Genomic DNA, 13,491 nt, shown 5'->3' with positions numbered 1-13,491 from the left:
ATTCAACAACCTGAAAGCATTTGGTGCAGAAAGAGGAGAAGCAACTGACTATGCTCACTGAAACATTAGCGACTGCACTATATATCTACGGCTGTCACATTGGTACAGATTACCTCTATACCTGTATACTGTTTATTTTGTAGCCCTTCAATCCATCCATTTCAAGCTGACTACAAATTCCCATTGTGACAGACTAAATTAACCTGCAAGATTTCTCTGGAATAAGCTTGAGTATCTGTTTTCACTCTTCAGTGTATGTGCCAGGGTCAACAGGTATAGCTGGCAACAGAAGTCGGTGCAGGTTGCGGTGCCTGCTGGTTGGGATTTGCTTGAAACAGTATTGGCTTTAATTCATTAACAAGACGTAGATGTTGTTGTCAAAGCTAGCATTCATTTTCTATCCCTATCTGCCATTGAGAAGATGATGGTTAGTCATCTTCTGTAGCCTTTCTGGTGAAGGTACTCCCACGATGGTGTTGGATGGGGAGTTCCAGGACTCAGACCCAGTCAAAAGGAAGGAAGAAAAATATAGCTTCAAGTCAGATAGTGTGTTAATTACAAGAGAGTCTGCAACTAGTAGCTGCTACTCTTCTCGATAAGAAGCAGCATTGTTTTCTTACAGGAAAATAGGAACATGAAAATAGACAGAAAGAAACAGGTTCAGTCATCTGCTCCCTTATAGAATGCTGCAGAATGTAGTGATCCAATGCAACATTTGACTAAATTCCTCATCATTTTATGGATGGGCTAGGCCATTCTAGTCATGTTCTGTAGTGTCCGCCTCTGCCAACACGATGTCCAAATCAGAGTTGGGTGATGCTCGGTGCTGTTATCTATCCTTGCTCTCTTCATATCTTCCTTTACTGCATCCAGCAACAGTGCTAACAGCTTCCAGAAATCCGGTCATGGCAGGACAGTGCACAGACAAGTTTGTGCTGTCCATCAGACAAGCGTATTTACACATGGTTATTGTGCAACGCCATGCTTAAAGCTCTGTGCATGGTGCTTTGCATGTTGTGTGTGCATGAAATTTATTCTCCTTCAGCTGGCAAGCTAAACTGGCAGCAATGTCAAGTGCAGGGGCACTTCTGGGTGCACAGAAACATTTCCAACCTATGGTATTTAATCTGTTTGTGCTTGGTACTTTTTGTTGCAATTAGTAATTATGCAATGAGTATTCAGCATTTCCACCATTTGTATATAATACCTACATTACTCATGACTTGTATATCAACAGGTGAATGGTTAGCCTGCATTGCTTGTTCACAATATCACCACTTGAAATAGTTGTTTATACTGTATGTGTTAAATAATTCTGCAGCTTGGACACAGTACCTATTCTTTTCTTTGGTATTCTGCTTCTGCTCAGTACTTCCTTTGCTTGTACACATTATCTATGCCCTGTACTCTCAGTATAATCAATGCCTGTTATGCAGTATTTATACCATGGGTCTGATACTTCAACTGTAGGTGTACATATCACTTCTGTTCAGTATTTCTGTTGCAATATTTATACCGCATGTGCTTAGATCTTCTGCTGATTGTATTCAATTGTCTAGAAAATCTGTTAAGTAGGGCGGAATTAATTTGGTGCTGTGCGCCTGAAGTGTAAAATTGACAGTGAAGTAGAACCAATGTTTCCTGGCACACACATTATATTTTGTGACTTTGAATCCCACATTTGTGTGTGTGTGATTCACTTAGCACAAAGAAAACTGTACACAGGGTAGCGATGAAAAGTGAGAACAGAGAGACAGTCCCTAATGAAAAGAATCAGGTTTCATCAGGAACATGTTGCAGGGAGACTGTTGCAAACTCAAAGATGCGTTCAGCTTCAAAGCAATGATGGAGCTGGCTTCTCAGCAGCTATAGCCTTCTCCTTTTTTGTGGACACAGACTTCAATCGTTTTAATCCTTTCCTAATGTGTCCACCTTTGCCCCATCAGTGTCCAGTCTAGCAATGTAGAGGCTTCAGTGTTGGCTTATTTCATACACCATTCATAGCCCCCTCCACTATGCCCAATAATAGTTACAGTTACTTGGAGAGCTCCAGACAAGGCAAGGGACTACATGGGTAATTTTGCACTTTGCGTGTGTTAATATGAACAAACATGCAAAACACTCACAAACTGGGATACTTATGAGAATACCTCTGTGCACTGGAATTCCTCCAATACAGATAAAACTGGGACTAAAACTAGCCCAGCGCCTGATATGGTGCCCTTCTAAATTGTGTTTTATGCACAATATAGTTTTTAATCAGTCTGTGTTTCCATTGCTTGCACACAGTGTTTATGCTGTTTGTGCTTTTATTTATTTCTACTACCTGTGCACAGTTTGAATTTTGTTTGTGCTAAGTATTTCTACTGCCAGCACTGTTCCCTCTAAGATGCGCTGCATAGGTGTACGGTTGCACAGTAACTGAAATGCTCCCACACACATAGCACTAGTTGCCAAGCAGCTGGAATTTTATTTTATATAATTTTAATATAATTTTGAAATTATGTTCACATAATTTTAAAATTATGCTAATATAATTTTGAAATCGATAATATAATTGCAAAATGCTTTGTAATTAGTTGTATTTATGAATATTATCCATACATTTTCCAAATCATAAACATACCACAACCTTTACTTTGAAACATTTTAGAGCTTCAATGTATTTATATTGTCAGTGTTTCAAGTTGTAGTGCTGTTATAAATTGTAACAATAAATACAGAATGGAAGTGGTAGCTCTTTGTTTATAAACTGCCAGCCCTCTGAATGCCAACAACATAATACGCATATTACAAAACAAAACATTTAAAGTGATGCACACTTTTCAGGCCATGTAAATATTTCCTGCTCAGACCGATATTTGGTCCGCGCAGCTGTAAAAAAAAATAGAGGGAACGTTGACTGCCAGTATACAGGATTTACAGTGTGCTTTGATATTTTATTGCTTCCAGTAGTAATTGTGTCACATGCTCTGAATTTCCATTATTTGTGCATAGATTTATATTTCTTATCTTCAGTCTGTACACATTTATACCGCTCGTACCCAGTATTTCAACAATTTGTACAGCGTATCTGTACTAATTGTTCTCAATACTTGTTGAATACAGTTTAATGTAAAATAATTCTGCTCCTTTTGCACAGCATTGATTCTGCTTTTGCTTGGTATTCATATTATCAGTGCACAATATTTATATTGCTTGTTCTTATTATTGCTGCAGCTTTTACAGTATGGATATCACTTCAAATCAATACTTACATCGCCTATCAATAGTATCTATAATGCTGATCCAATTTATTTCCGTTGCCTTCATACAGAAGTTATACCATTTGTGCTCTGTCTTGCTACAGAGTACTCAGTATTTATACCTTTTGAACTTGGTGATTCCATCTGTTTGTGCACTGTATTAATAATGCTTATACTGCCTGTGTTTATATAATATTTAAATGCTTGTGCCATATTTTCTGCACCATATTCAATATGTATATACTCTTGAGATTAATATGGCCAATTATCTACACAGAGTATGGTTAATCCCTTGGCTGCCTGTAATTGGTGTATGGTTTTTACCTAGCTTGTGGACAGTATTTTGATTGCTACACACAATATTGCTTGTACTCATGGTTGGCATAGCTTTCACAGTGTTAACATCACATGATCAGTTTCTGCATTGCTTATAGTTACATAAGTTGTGCTGTATTAGCCCATACAGTATCTATATCAATTGTGAAGCTTGTACACATTATTTATGCTATATATGCTCTCCATTTCCAGTGTTTTTACAAAGTATTAAGAGCACCTTTCCTCATTGTGTTTATGATGCCAGTAGACAGTATTTTCATTGCTGGAAAGCGTATTTACTTTTCCTCTGTTCATACTGCGGCTGCCTTTCCATCACCTGAATGGAGTACTTATGAGGCTTTTGCCAAGTACATTACTGTGCAAAAATCTTACACATATATTTGTATAGCTAGGGTGCCTAAGACAATACTGTAAGCTGGTGGTTATTTCATTTCCTGTGTGGGTTGATTCTCATTTATTTGAAGTTCATCCATCTCCATCCTCTCTTTATTTGCCCTTGAAACAATACCTGAGAGTCTTCAGGTTTTGCTAAAATTGGTAGATATTTAGTAGATACAGTACTGTGCAGAAGGCTTAGGCACCCAAGCTATGTATATGTGTCAAAAACTTCTGCGCAGTACTGTACTTTTGTGCCCACCCTAGCCCCCACTCAAGAATTCAGTGGAACTAATATTTCTTTGGAATGTATTTCCTTGAATCTAGAAACCCACAGTCGCCTTTGGAGCATAGAGTAAAACTTGGCTTATTTCGTTGCTTCAGCCCAGCATTATGCTACCTTCTGCACAATAGCTATGTTGTTTGTATGCCTGCCGTTTATACTTTATGCTTTTGTTGATGATGTCCTTTATTTATACAGCGTCTGCACAGCATTCTGCATGAGAACAATACTCTGACTGTTTCTGCATTGTATTCCTGCAGCTTTTGCAGTTTTCCAGCAGTGTGCGCAATAGTCCTGCTACCAGTGGGTAATTTTCCCACTGCTATGTATAGTGCTCCTGCTGTTTGTGTAGAGAAATCCCAATGATTGTCCCGAATACTCACACAGCGAGTACACAATATTCCCACTGTTTTTCACATTGTTTCTTCCATTTGTGTTTGATCCCTCTGCTACGTTTCCAACGTGCCACTAGTTCTGCTCCTTACACCTGGTATTTCATTAGCCTGCATTATCGCCAGTATGCTTATTGTTTTGTTAATCCTGGATCATCATTGGTGCCTGGAACTTTGTCATAGAGCATTACAGCACAGAAACAGGCCCTTCAGCCCATCTAGTCCATGCCAAACTGTTTTTCTGCCTAATCCCATCATCTTGCACTTGGACCATACCCCTCCTACCCATATACCTATCTAAACTTCTCTTAAATATTGCAGCCAAATCCACTTCCACCACTTCCACTGGCAATTTGTTCCACCCTTGCACCATGAGTGAAGAAGTTCCCCCTCAGGTTTCCTTTAACTATTTCACCTTTCATTCTTTACCTATGATCTCTAGTTCTAGGCTCACCCAACTTCAGTGGAAAAAAGCCTGCTTACAGTTACCCTATCTCTGCCCCTCATAATTTTGTATACCTCTGTCAAATCTCTCCTCAATCTCCTATGTTCCAGAGAAGAAAATCCAAATTTATTCAACCTTTTCCTATAACTCAAGGTCCTCAAGCCTTGGCAACGTCCTTGTTGATTGTGTCGAACTTTTTACTTTTGTGCCAAGTATGAATTTAATGCCAAAATTGGTTGCCTACTTTGCCTGGTTTAGTGTCTTTCTAGCTGGATTCCCACTCCCAGTACCTGGGATTCACATTAACATTACCTATGCCCACATATCGTTGGATCGAATAGAACACTCACAAAATGCTGGAGGAACTCAACAGGTCGGGCACCATCTATGGAAAGGAATAATGAGTTGAACAAGACCCTTCAGCAGGACTGCAAATGACGGGGGAAGAAGCCAGAATAAGAAGGTGCGAGAGGGGAAGGAGTACAAGCGAGAAGGTGATAGGTGAAGTCAGGTTAGGGGGAAGGTAAGTGAGTGGGTGGAGGGATGAGATGAGCAGCTGGAAGGGGATAGCTGGAAAAAGTAAAATGCTGAAGAAGAAGGAATCTGATAGGAGAGGAAGGTGGGCATGGGAAAAAGGGAAGGAGGTAATAGACAGGCAAAGAGAAAGGAAGAGGTAAGAGAGGAGTCAGAATGGAGAATGGAACAAGAGAGAAGGGTGAGGGTTGGGTAATTACTGGAAATTAGAGAAACTGGTATTGGATCTGATACTCCTGTTTCATCTGCCAGCTTTTTCTCTGCCAAGGGTCCTGCTGTCCTTAGCCTTAGCCTGATGCACTGTGTTTGTGTCCTGTATTTCACAGTGCCTCGTTTCCCTCCCCTCACTGCCTCGCAACAAGTCCAGCGTTCGTTCTTCTGGTGTATGGTATGCTGCGCTGTTCTGTCCCAGCATTTCCGAGACAACGTATCCAGTTCTGACATATATTGTAGTCATACAGGGCACACATTACAAAAGGGATTAGTTCTGTTTTGAGACAAAAGTGAGGTTCTGAATCAAAATTAGGGACTGAATGGGCGTCTCTCGGAAATGAACTGCCCGCATTGCTGCTGTTTATAACCTCACATTATAGAGGTGACAGCTGGCATAAATCAGAATTGGCACGAGGACGGCGCATTGTTCATCCACTACCGCGTGTAAATGGTTGGAAGAGCAGGCAAGGACATGAGAGCAAAGAGAGGATTAGACAGAAAAACCGTGCAACGTTCTGAAGTATGGAATGAGATGAGGGCACAGTGTGAAGATGTTCCGTGAGAGGACACAGGCTAATGAGCTTGAAGCTCAATCAAGCAGAGGTCAATCGTAACCCCACAAAGAGGAAGGATCAGTGGAATGTGAAATCTGTCAAACATCTTGTAGGGATGACAGGATTTTGGAACCCTGAGCAGGAGTAAGTAACCGGATAGAGCAGCAGCATGCAAGAGCAGGATTAGTGATCAGGATAGCCAGAAGCACAGTAAAGGCAGGGAAAGGAATACTCAGTTAAACTGTATTTAGACCATAAAGCATAAGAGCAGAATTAAACCATTTGGCTCATGGAGTCAGCTCCACCATTCCATCACAGCTGATTTATTATCTCTTTCAATCCCATTCTCCTGCCTTCTCCCTATCACTTTTGGTGCCCCTACTAAACAAGAACCTGACAACCTCTGCCTTGAACACACTCAATGACTTGGCCTCTACATCAATGCACAAGGTTTAACGTAAGGTGGACCTACTCAGATCATGGATTGACTCCGAGGATTGGGATGTTGTAGCCATAACAGAAATGTGGCTGAGGGAAGGACAGGACCAGCAGCTCAATATTCCGGGATACAGATGCTATATGTGTGAAAGGGGTACCGGTAAGCAAGAAAGGATTGTTGCTTTTTTGATAAGAGGGAACATAACAGCAGTACTTAGAGATGACATTCATGGGGGATCGTCAAATGAGGACAGAACTTAGACACAAGAGGAGGGTGATTCTGGTGTGGCTGTTACATAGATAATCAGCAGAAATGTGGAGAGAAATTGCTCATAGTTGTAAGAATAATAAGGTAGTATTAGTGGGAGATTTCAAATTCCCTGGTATTGATTGGCCACCCAGAGTGTTAAGAGAATGGATGGGGTAGAATTTGTGAAATGTGTTTAGAAAAGTTCCCTGAGTCAATACATAGAGACCCGAACAAGAAAATGCAATGCTGGACCTCCTCTGAGGGAACGAGGCAAGGCAAGCTGAAGGAGCAGTCAGGGAGCACTTCACCTCTAGTGACCATAGTTCTATTATTTCTCAGATAGTGACAGGACAGTCCACAGAGAAGGTTCCTAAACTAGAGCGGGGCTACTTTTGGGGGAATTATACAGGATCTAAGAGAGGGAAATTGGGTGAGCCTATTTGAAAGGAAAGGAACAAATAGCAAGCAGGAAGCTTTTAAGAGTGAGATAGCAAATGTCCAGGAGCAGCATGTTCCTGTTAGGGTGAAGAGTGAACCTGGAAAGTTTAAACAACCTTGGCTGATGGTAAATATTGAGGCAGTGGTCAAGAAAAAGAAGAGAGCATACATTGGGTTCAGGAGATCTGGGAAGAGTAAATCCTTTGACGATGTTAAAAAGATAAAGGAAACCCTTACGAGGGAAATCAGGAGAACAGGGAGATGTAGAACCCCATGAGGTTTGATGGCTGTATTAAAAGTAAATGTGTGGCTAGGGAGAAGTAGGCCCCTTTAGAGATTAGCAGAGCTGGCAATGTCTTGAATTGCAGAGATGGGTGGAAATTTTAATGAATATTTCTCCTCATTATTTACGAAGGAGAAAATCGTGGTTATGCAAGAGATAAAGAAAACAAATGGAGATGTTTTAGAGGATATTCATATTAGTAGGGAGGAGGTATTTGCAACCTTTCAGTGCATTAAGGTGGATAAATTCCCGGACCTGAGAACTTCATCCACAGACTTTGTGGGAGGGTGGAGAAGAAATTGTGGATGCTTTTGTGGAGATATTTCCTTCATTTTTGGCCACTGGTGAAGTTCCCAAAGACTGGAAGGCAGCCAATGTTGTTCCATTGTTTAAAAAGTCTAGCAAGCGCAAGCCAAGAAACTACAAGTCAGTCAGCTTGACTTCAGTAGAGGGAAAGTTAACAGAAAGAATTCTGAGGAATAGGATCTACCAGCATTTAGATAGACAGTGTCCGAATAGAAGAAGACAGCATGATTTTATGTGTGGAAAGTCATGTTTGATGAACCTTTCAGAGTTTTTTGAAGAGGTAACCAAAAAGTAGATGAGGGTAGGGTAGTGGATGTTGTCTTTTTGGATTTTAGTAGGGCCTTTGATAAGGTCCTGCATGATAGGTTGATATAGAAGATTATGTCCCACGAAATCCAAGGAAAACTAATTAGGTTGATGGCAATTTGACTCGGAAGAAGAGAGCAGAGGGTGATGGTTGATTTGTTTCTCAGAATGGAGGCTAGTGACTAGTGGTGCACTGCTGGGGTTGGTGTTGGGACCCTTGATACCCATTATTTATATAAAGCATTTGGATATAATGTACAAGGCTTGATCAGTAATTTGGAGGATGACATGAAATTAGGAAGTGTTATTGATAGTGAAGAAGTTTATTGTAGATTACAGGGTATCTCGGTCAGTTAAGGAAGTAGGCCAAGTAGTAGGAGATAGATTTCAATACAGATCAGTATGAGGTAACGCATCTAGAATGTCAAACCAGTCATACACTATGAATGGTAGGCCACTAGGGAGTGTAATGTAGCAGATGAACGTAGGAGTGCCAGTGGATAGTTCATTGAAAGTGTCACATATAGAGAGGGTTATTAAAAGGTTTTAGCACACTGGCCTTTATCAGTCACGGCACTGAGTGTACCGTAGGAGTTGGCACATTATATTGCAGCTCTATAAGTTGTTGGTGAGGCAGTACTCAAAATACTGTGTGCAATTTTAGTCAAACTGTTATGAGAAAGACCTGGTCTAACTGGATAGAGTGCAGAAAAGATTTATGAGGGTTTATCCGGATTAGAGATCCTGAGTTAAAGGGAGAGGTTGGTCAGGCTAGGTCTCTGTTCTTTGGAATCTAGAATGATGGGGGAGCTGAAAGAACCACTTGAAATGATGAGGGATAGATAAGGTGGATGGTAACAGTCTTTTCTTAGGGTAGAGGAGTCCGGAGCTAGGGGGAAAAGATTTAGTATGAGAGGGAAAGATTTAAAGGGGTCCTGAGGGCAATGTTTTGCACACACATAGAGGGTGGAATGAACTGCCAGAGGTAATGTTAGAGACAGGTACAACAGAAGCTTTTAAAAAGCCCCTGGATAGGTGCATGGAGGAGTGGTGCTGAGAGGGATATGGGCCAAATGCAGGAAATTGGGACTACCCGGGTGAGCACCGTGGTTGGCATGGACTCACTGGGTCGTAGGCTCTATATCTGTGTTGTATTGCTCTATGACTCTATACGAATGGAAAATAGAATGGGAATTGGGACTAAGTTGTGCAATAAGACCGACAGATAGGGACAAAATTAAACAAATACAAAGAAACTAAGGCCTTCTGTGATCATGACCACCACAACTTGCTGTAAATATCCCATCATCCAATTTGAAGGGAAGATGTTGCACCGTTTATAGCTCACAATCAACATCACTCTTAAATCAATGATCAAATTGTCCTGATAATATAACAAGGCAGCACGAGATAAGGGCTGAGAAATTATGGAAGAATTGCATATGTTTTCCTTCATAAAAGAAGAATAAGAGTTAAAAAGGTGCGGTTATAATTGATAAGTTGACAAGAGTAGTAATTGGTCAAATAGATCCTACAATAAGATGTCCAGTTCATGAAAAAGAAATATTGATGGTAAAGATGCTACAAAAAGGAGCAATAGATTTTATCACAATTAATAAAAGGCAATGATTTGAAGGGAATGAGATTTGACTCAATATGTAGTTTTCAAACTTGCTATTGCTTACAAAGTAGCAATATGAATGTTTTCATTGCTGAGCTGTTCATCTCTGTCTACAGGTTTATCCAGTTACCTTCATTATACTTTGCTAAAGCAAGTGTTTGAGTTCATTTTCTGGAACCGATCTGAAATTGAAGCCAGATCAGGCCTCGAAACCTGAAAGACTAATTCCGCCATTGTGTTTTAAGTCATGACATTCACCAGTGGGAAGAAGCACTTGGTTCACTTTGGGTTCTCGGAAATTCCTCATCTGGTGAAATTTCATTTGGCAGATGTGTCTTCACTCTGAGATTTTGCCAGTGTACGAGCTAAACGTTTTCTCATTTGTTCCAGGAGGATGAGGTAGTAGAAGGGCGTTTCAGTTTCACTGCTTACGGGATGGGACCTGCTTGCCTGCAAGCTAAGGATGGAGTTGCCATTAAGGGCAATAATAACACAAAGTCAAATTCACCTCCGGCCAAAACGTCAGATGAAATGAGGAAACTTTTCATTCACCGAGCAAAAAAGATTGATACGGTATCACGAGTGGCTTTCCCTCTTGTCTTCCTGATTTTTAATATTTTCTACTGGGTGATCTATAAGATCGTGAGGAGTGAAGATATCCATAAAGACTAGGTCCTGAGAAAGAGAAAACTCCACTGCCAGGAAGAATATCATCATCTGGCACATGAGCAATGCAGGAAAGCATGTGTATATTGGAATATGGCAATATGTAAAGAAAAGAATTTCTATATATGGTCAGTCTGAAGGGAGGTATCCTTATAAACTGGAGTACAGATGCATTACAGAGGAGAAGATGCAGTCAAAAAATCTTTCATATTAAATATATTATATATAAAAGGTTCATTAGACTCCTCCATGTGATCATTTGATCTGTATAAAATCTGAAAAAACGGAATGACTGTATAATATGATAAACCTCATGTGCTTGATCTGAAATGTTCCACTCAAGGTCACACCAGTTTTTTAAAAATTCTGTCTTGTTCCCTGTGTAACATTTCTCAGTGTAGTCTTCATTCTTAAGGCATTTTGTGTCCTGTTTAAATCTCATTAATATAGACTTTCTATCTCAATCTAAGTAAACAGTTTCATTTTGAACCTTGTAAACTACTCTTAGTACTACGTCATAATAGTACTTCATCATAGCTGCTACAGAACACAACAACCTCGTCTCCAATCTAGCAACAAAGGACTAACACTAGAAAGGATAACAAGTTGCTCTAAGTGTGTGCATTTTAAATTCATGAATATACGTTAATTAAAAGGAAAGTACTTACATTTATGTGGCAGCATTCGCATCCTTTGGGATGTCCCAAACCACCAAGCATCGACTGAATTACTCTTGCCTCTTGCTGTATATGTATCATTGTTGGATTGTATTTCAGTCAAAGGTTAAGGCACCACCACTGAACTGTACTGAAACTGCCTTATTAGTCTTGCAGCAGGATTACATTTGATGTATCGTACAATCAACAACATCAGGCAAATTTCATTAATTTATCCAGTGGGAGGCGAGGGATTATTTTACAAAAGGGATACTGAACATGATGTTGCCATTGATCCTAAAACAAGATGGATGGTCACTATTGGTCAAATCTTAGAAATTTATTTGCTATTAACGACATGGTAAAAAGAATAGAAGCATGTTATTGATTCATTTCAGCTAAATAAATTGCCGTTGATCAAATATAAGAGATGTCCATTTGTATTTAAAGTAGTAGATTGAAATACTGTGATTGATCTGCTTTCAAGACATCAATATTATCGATCTTAATCAAATAATAAGTATCATAACTTGTTTTGGTGCATTTTATTGACTAAAGATCAACCCATTAGGATTAACTCTATTTCTTGATAATGACTGATCAAGAATTTGGATAAGTAAATGAGACTAGCATTCCCCTATCAAAACATGACTATACTGGAATATATTGCATTAAATCCACACTGAGTTTTTTGGATTTGAGTTTGGATTTAGGATCTTTAGCAACTCTCAAGATCATTTCATTATTTCTGTAGGATGACAGCATACTGTGATAACAAATGTTAAATTGTACGTCAGTGCAAAACTATTAATTTTAAAATGAAGGTTACAGATGTTGGTTGATGTTCAACAGGCTTATATGAAAAGTTGTATTACAATTGATCGCAGGCCATCCACTTAAGGAATGCATGGACCATGTGAAATAAGTGGCAACACCATTAACAGGAGTTCTAAAAGCACAAAGCTCCTTCAAAGTGGCTCATTAGACTAAGCATAGCTTTCAATTACACACATGGTTATAATCAAACTGAGTGAGAAATATATTAGTTGAGTGGATGTCAATAATTAGCTGTGCCAAAATGTATGGAATGCAAAACAAGGGAATCGTTAAAAGGAATAATTAAGAATTGGTGTAACCTTAATTAATCATTTTAAATTTCTTAGCTGAAACCCATCAGCACGAAGTGAAGTAATTTGCATCAGGCAGATTTGTTTCACTTATATACAGTAATAAATCCTGTACATTACACTTATGTAATTTTTGCATGAATACGTGATAAACAGAATATGAGATATTTTTGGCTTGTATAAATGAAATAGTAATCTGCCCATTGCTAATTCTTTGTTTTTGAAGAGAATGTATAATTTAGGCAATCTCTGTATATAAAGATATATTTATGAATTCTGAACCTATCCAAATTAAACATTTTCAGAACTATTCTGTTTCATGTTTCTGGAGTGAATGTTTAATATCAGTGTCCTATTTTGAATAATGCTGTTTAACTGACGTCGTTCATGAAGTAAGTTAATAAACTACTCAGTGTTGTTCTATTGATCTCCCTCTACCTCAGGGAATCTGAGGAAAGAAGAGATTCACAGACATTTTTGTGCTGCATCCCACTTCAAATAGATCTGATAATTTTGTTCTCCTGCCCCATTCTTCACATTCATTGAAGCCACAGCAGTTCATTTTATAAGATGAGCGTCGGCATCGGGCACCTTAACCTAACGTTCGGTTCATCTCGCAGCGCCAGTTCTGCTTACCAAAAGTGGCCCACTGGGCACTCGCATTCCACGCCCGGCTCCAAGCCAGCGAGTCAGGCTTCTTACCCATTTAAAGTTTGAGAATAGGTTGAGATCGTTTCGGCCCCACAACCTCTAGTCATTCGCTTTACCAGATAAAACTGCGTGCGAATCGAGTGCCAGCTATCCTGAGGGAAACTTCGGAGGGAACCAGCTACTAGATGGTTCGATTAGTCTTTTGCCCCTATACCCAGGTCAGACGACCGATTTGCACGTCAGGACCGCTGCGGGCCTCCACCAGAGTTTCCTCTGGCTTCGCCCTGCCCGGGCATAGATCACCATCTTTCGGATCCTAGCACGAAAGTGCTGACGAAGGGTCTCGGCCTGAAACGTCAACTGTACCTCTTC

The 13,491-nt window shown here is 39.8% G+C and overlaps 1 protein-coding gene across 2 annotated transcripts in view; it reads left to right on the top strand.

Moving 5' to 3' along the window:
• Positions 1-12,747, top strand: part of glra1 (glycine receptor, alpha 1) — a 131,339-nt gene extending 118,592 nt beyond the window's left edge. For both annotated transcript variants that reach the window (XM_063052659.1, XM_063052658.1), the window contains one exon: positions 10,410-12,747. In XM_063052659.1, the coding sequence (XP_062908729.1) occupies positions 10,410-10,691 (282 nt within the window). In that variant the 3' untranslated portion in view covers positions 10,692-12,747. The remainder of the gene's footprint in view (positions 1-10,409) is intronic.
• Positions 12,748-13,491: the final 744 nt, after the last annotated feature.

Source organism: Mobula hypostoma, chromosome 7, assembly GCF_963921235.1.
Source record: "Mobula hypostoma chromosome 7, sMobHyp1.1, whole genome shotgun sequence".
In the NCBI taxonomy this organism is placed as follows: Eukaryota; Metazoa; Chordata; class Chondrichthyes; order Myliobatiformes; family Myliobatidae; genus Mobula; species Mobula hypostoma.
The sequence above is the reverse complement of the archived record's forward strand: the minus strand, read 5'-3'. Positions and strand labels throughout refer to the sequence as shown.